Source organism: Neophocaena asiaeorientalis, unplaced genomic scaffold (genome assembly GCF_003031525.2).
Source record: "Neophocaena asiaeorientalis asiaeorientalis breed wild unplaced genomic scaffold, Neophocaena_asiaeorientalis_V1.1 scaffold275, whole genome shotgun sequence".
Lineage (NCBI taxonomy): Eukaryota > Metazoa > Chordata > Mammalia > Artiodactyla > Phocoenidae > Neophocaena > Neophocaena asiaeorientalis.
Window position 1 is genome coordinate 184740 of NW_020173679.1, and position 4572 is coordinate 189311.

Sequence of the window (4572 nt, forward strand, 5' to 3'; positions counted from 1 at the left end):
TCCAGACCAGGACTGGCCCCCAGCCCCCTCCTCCTCACCTCCTTGCAGACACAGCAGTGCTCTGCCCTTTCTACACAGGCACCTCCAGCCACTGTCTTCTCTCTCCTGGAGCTGGAGCAGCTGAGTCATAACTCAGCCCCCAGACGGGGACATGGGGACGGGAGCAAGGCACAGGGAGTTGCTCCTGCTTGTCGGCTCTGAAAGGCCAGCCTGCAGCATCGGGGCCCCTGCCAGCCCCCTCCACTTCCTCCATATCATGGACCCTAGGATGGGTTCGGTTACCCAGGCCCTGCAGGCCCAAGGGCTGGCAGCTTCCTGTACGTGGCCCCTCTGGACCACGGGCCTCAGGCTTGGTGAGCCAGGCTGCCTGGGGGTGAGGGCCGCCAGTGACAGATGTGCTCAGAGACATTGCGCATGGGTGCCCGGAGCTCTCTCAGAGGAGGGACAGCTGGGTTCTGTATAACCCTCCCAGCAGCCTTAGGAGGAGCTGCTGTTCAAGAACCAGCCCGAGGGCACAGTCAGTAAAGGGTGAAGATGGAATTTGCACCCAGGTGGCCAGGCTCCACAGCACAGCACAGGGCCTGGTAATTCTGCTAATGAGAGTGGTTAGATCAGCGAGGGCCAGCAAGGGATTTGGGGAAGCCGATAACACCCCCTCCCCCAACACCGCGAACCACCATCATGGAACCCAGCTCAGTGCTGGGTGGCGGAGGTGGGGCCCTCAGGGGCCTCTCCAGTTGGTTCCCGCAGCCGGCGTCGGGCCAGTGGCAGGACCCCCGCACCTCCATGGGGGCGTTTCCCGGCCGGCTGTGGTCCCGTCCTGCATGCGCTCCGCCCCCCCACACTCGGCCGCATCCCAGCTGGTTGCCATGGCGGCCGCGCTCCGCCTGGCATCCGGGAGGAACAGTTACCAAGGAATGCGGGGCACGGCTGGCGCCTGACACTCCGGAGGTGGGTGGAGGCCGGAACAGCAGGGGAGGGGTGGAGGGATCCAGAAGGTCGGGAGGTGAGGGGGCGAGCCTTCCTGGGCCCAAAAATAGGGTGGGTGGGAGACCCCTACATTAGGTGTTGCCTCCCCTGACCTCCTTTCCTGCTCGTGAGGTTGCTCAGGCTGGAGAGATCGGCCTCATCCTCTTGGTATCTGTGTTCACCGAACCCCCTCCAGAAACCCCCACAGAGCTCCTTTCACGTCCATTCTCTTTTCGATCCTCCCAAAAGTCTTGTGGAAATAGGATTTATCATCCTCATTTTACAGATGAGGAAACCGAGGCCGAGAGAGGCAAAATGACTTCCCCAACTAGCAAGTCACAGAACCAGGTTTCTAACCCGAGTCTGTCTGACTGGATAGGAAACTGCGTTCTTCCTGAGGCCAGGAGCAGCCATCCGTCACCTGCGCCTAGCATGTACCAGGCAGGCATCTAGCCTCTGAGAGTGTGGCAGTGACCAAAGCAGGCACACAGCATCCCAGGCTACCATCAAGCCCTGCTCTGTTTGCAGGCTCTCCTGCTCCTGTCCTTTGAGCTCCGTCCTCAGAGCCACCTTCTAGGTCAAGGTCAGCCCTTTGTCATATCAAACTTCAGTTACTCCAGGATGCTGCAACCTCTCTCCAAGCCCTGCCTCTGGAGTCTCCCACTGCCGGTGACCCCAGTGCTGCCCTGCCACTAATAGCTGTGTGACCTTCAGAAAGCCACTCAACCTTTCTTTGCCTCCGTCGCTTATCTGTTCCGTGAAACCCAGTCCTTCGGTCTGGGTCTGGCTCTTTCTCCAGAATTGGGGAGATAGGGCAGGCCTGTGCTTGCCCCCCTCCGCTCCCCGCCCTGCTCTGCAGCAGGGGCCCAGCCCCACCTGGGACCCTGAAGCTGCCCCGGGCTAAAGCATCTGAGCCTACTCTGGCTCAGACCAGCGGACAGATGACTTCTGTCCTAATTCATTCTGCTCTTCCCAGAGTGGTTTTATTTCCTCTCACATTGCTTTTCACAGCTCTGTGTCAGCAACAAAACAGCTCAGCTGCCTGGAGAGCAAGCACGCAGCAGTCAGATAAATGGATTTACTCGCTGCCATCGTGCTAAGGGCTGGGGGCCAGTGGGAGTTCTGGGTGGCAAATGGCCCTTCACCCGCCATGATCCAAGGGTCTGGGAACATTCTTGTTGCCGTGGAGCCGCGGCAGGGAGGCGAGCAGAAGCCATGTTGGCAAGTCAGGGGAGAAGCACTCAGAGCCCTTGGGTGAATGACTACAGACAGGGTCGGTCCCTGGGAGCTGAAGCCCCAGACCAGAAACCACCTTCACAACCACGGCACTAACAACAACAGTGAGACCGCGGCTGCCATTTATGGAGCAGTTACCACGTGCCAGGCATCATGCCATGCGTTGTAGGAGCCTTAGTTTACAGAATCCTCACCACCTCCCTAAGGGATAGGTATCTTGTACCCATTTTACAGATGTGGAAACGGAGGCTCAGAGAGATGATGTCACTGACCCAAGGTCCCACAACAAGGGAGAGGCGGGGGTGGGTTTGAGGCTGGTTCTACCTAGGTCAAACCCCCGACCTGTGACAGGGAATCCGAGGTGCCAACCCGCCCTGCAGGAGGGCAGAGGTGGTGGGAGCTGGGCCCTTCCCTCAGGTTCCCTGGGGAGCCCTGACCCGTGCCTCTTGCCCGCAGCTGAAGGAGCACTCGGAGAAGGGGGTGTACGTGAAGGGGCTTTCCATGCACACGGTGCACAGTGTGGCCCAGTGCGAGCGCGTCATGGAGACGGGCTGGAAGAACCGCTCGGTTGGCTACACCCTGATGAACAAGGACTCTTCCCGCTCCCACTCCATCTTCACCATCAGCATCGAGATCTACGCAGTGGGTATGTGGGGCCGGGCGGGGGCGGAGGGGGCCGGACCACCAAGCCGGGTGCCTGCTCCTAGTAGCCCAGACCCTTCACCACTCGGAGCCTCGAGGGCCCCAACTGGGAAGAGATGCTGGGGTTGCCTGGAGGAAACACAAGAGGACTGTCCCTGTGCCAGGACCCACGTTTCCAGGATAAACAGCATCATCAACAACAGCAATAATAATACCGGTAGCTACCATTGAGCACTTTCTCCGTGCCATGCAATGTATTTGCATCAGCTCATTTGCTCCTTCCAACAACCCCATGAGGTGGATACTCATATCATCCCTGTTTTACAGATGAGTGAGGAAATCGCGGTCACACAACTAGAAGGTCTTCGAGCTGGGCCTCTATCCCAGGGGTCTGCCCCCAGAGTGTGTGCCACCCAGAACTTTAGGATTCTCCTCTTTCTTTTTTTTTTTGCGGTACGCGGGCCTCTCACTGTTGTGGCCTCTCCCGTTGCGGAGCACAGGCTCCGGACGCGCAGGCTCAGCGGCCATGGCTCACGGGCCCAGCCGCTCCGCGGCACGTGGGATCTTCCCGGACCGGGGCATGAACCCGTGTCCCCTGCATCGGCAGGCAGACTCCCAACCACTGCGCCACCAGGGAAGCCCTCTCCTCTTTCTTTAGCATTCTCTACTCCAAAGCCATCTCACTCTTTCTTTATTTCTGGAAGAGTTACTGAGAAAGAGAAGAAGAAGGAAAGGAACTCGTTTATTTCAGGCCACCTATAGACGCTGTGCTGAGTCCTTTACACACCTCATTCTATTTAAAGCCCACAACAGTCCTAAATGCAGGCATTATAATTCCCATTAACAGATGAGGAAACGGAGGCTCTGAGAGGTCAAGTGACCTGCTTGTTCAAGGTCTTACTTAAGTGCTTCAAGGTACGGCTTAACTGCTAAGTGGTAGAGCTGGGATTTGAACCCAGGTTTCTCTGACATCTGGGTTTTTCCCACTAACACTGCAGCTGCCTCCAAGTTTGTGGTTCATCACAAGCAGAACTCCGGAGAGCAGTGGAGCAGGAAGCAGCCTCAGCCCAACTAGGAACGTAATTGTGGAGAGATCCCAGCCCAAGGTCAAGGCCTGGGTTGACGGAACCCCCAGCAGCACACTGCCCACCTGTGTGGTGACCTGGCTCCAGGCCAACCCCCTGGTGCTGGCTGGGTCAGAGTCTCCCCCAGGGGTGATGATATGGGGAGGGCGGGTGGTGTGATCACATCCTCATATGATGACGCTGTAGGTGGGGGCAGGGACTAGGGCCTGAGAGGACAGATCAGGAGGGAGGAGGAGAGAGTGGCCCTGTGGGGTGCCTCTTGGTCTCTGCAGATGGGTTTGAAGGATGAGGCAGGCTGCCTGCAAACAGGCTTTTTAAAAATTTTAAAGATATTTTTTATTTCCATTATAAAATAAGTTCAATGAAGATTTAGGAGTTAGAGAAAGGTAGGGGAAATTACTCATGAACACAACCGTTAACATTTAAGCATATGTTATTTTGATCCTTTTTTTCCCTGTGCAAATTTTAAACACACTTAAAACCTTCTGCTCTATATAAAGTTTCTTCCCCATGTTTCATTTCCCATGCCATCCCTAAGAATGTTCCCACATCGTTCCTGCCATGTCTTCTTGACCATGGGAGGTGGCTGAAGGACCGCGCATCAGTCAGCACCCTCCTCTACCCGGCCCTCTACAAGCTC

The 4572-nt window shown here is 56.9% G+C and overlaps 1 protein-coding gene across 2 annotated transcripts in view; it reads left to right on the plus strand.

Annotated features, from left to right (window-relative positions):
- Positions 1 to 4572, plus strand: part of KIF17 (kinesin family member 17) — a 42256-nt gene that overhangs the window by 4181 nt on the left and 33503 nt on the right. For both annotated transcript variants that reach the window (XM_024749866.1, XM_024749867.1), the window contains exon 3: positions 2662 to 2851. In XM_024749866.1, the coding sequence (XP_024605634.1) occupies positions 2662 to 2851 (190 nt within the window). The remainder of the gene's footprint in view (positions 1 to 2661; positions 2852 to 4572) is intronic.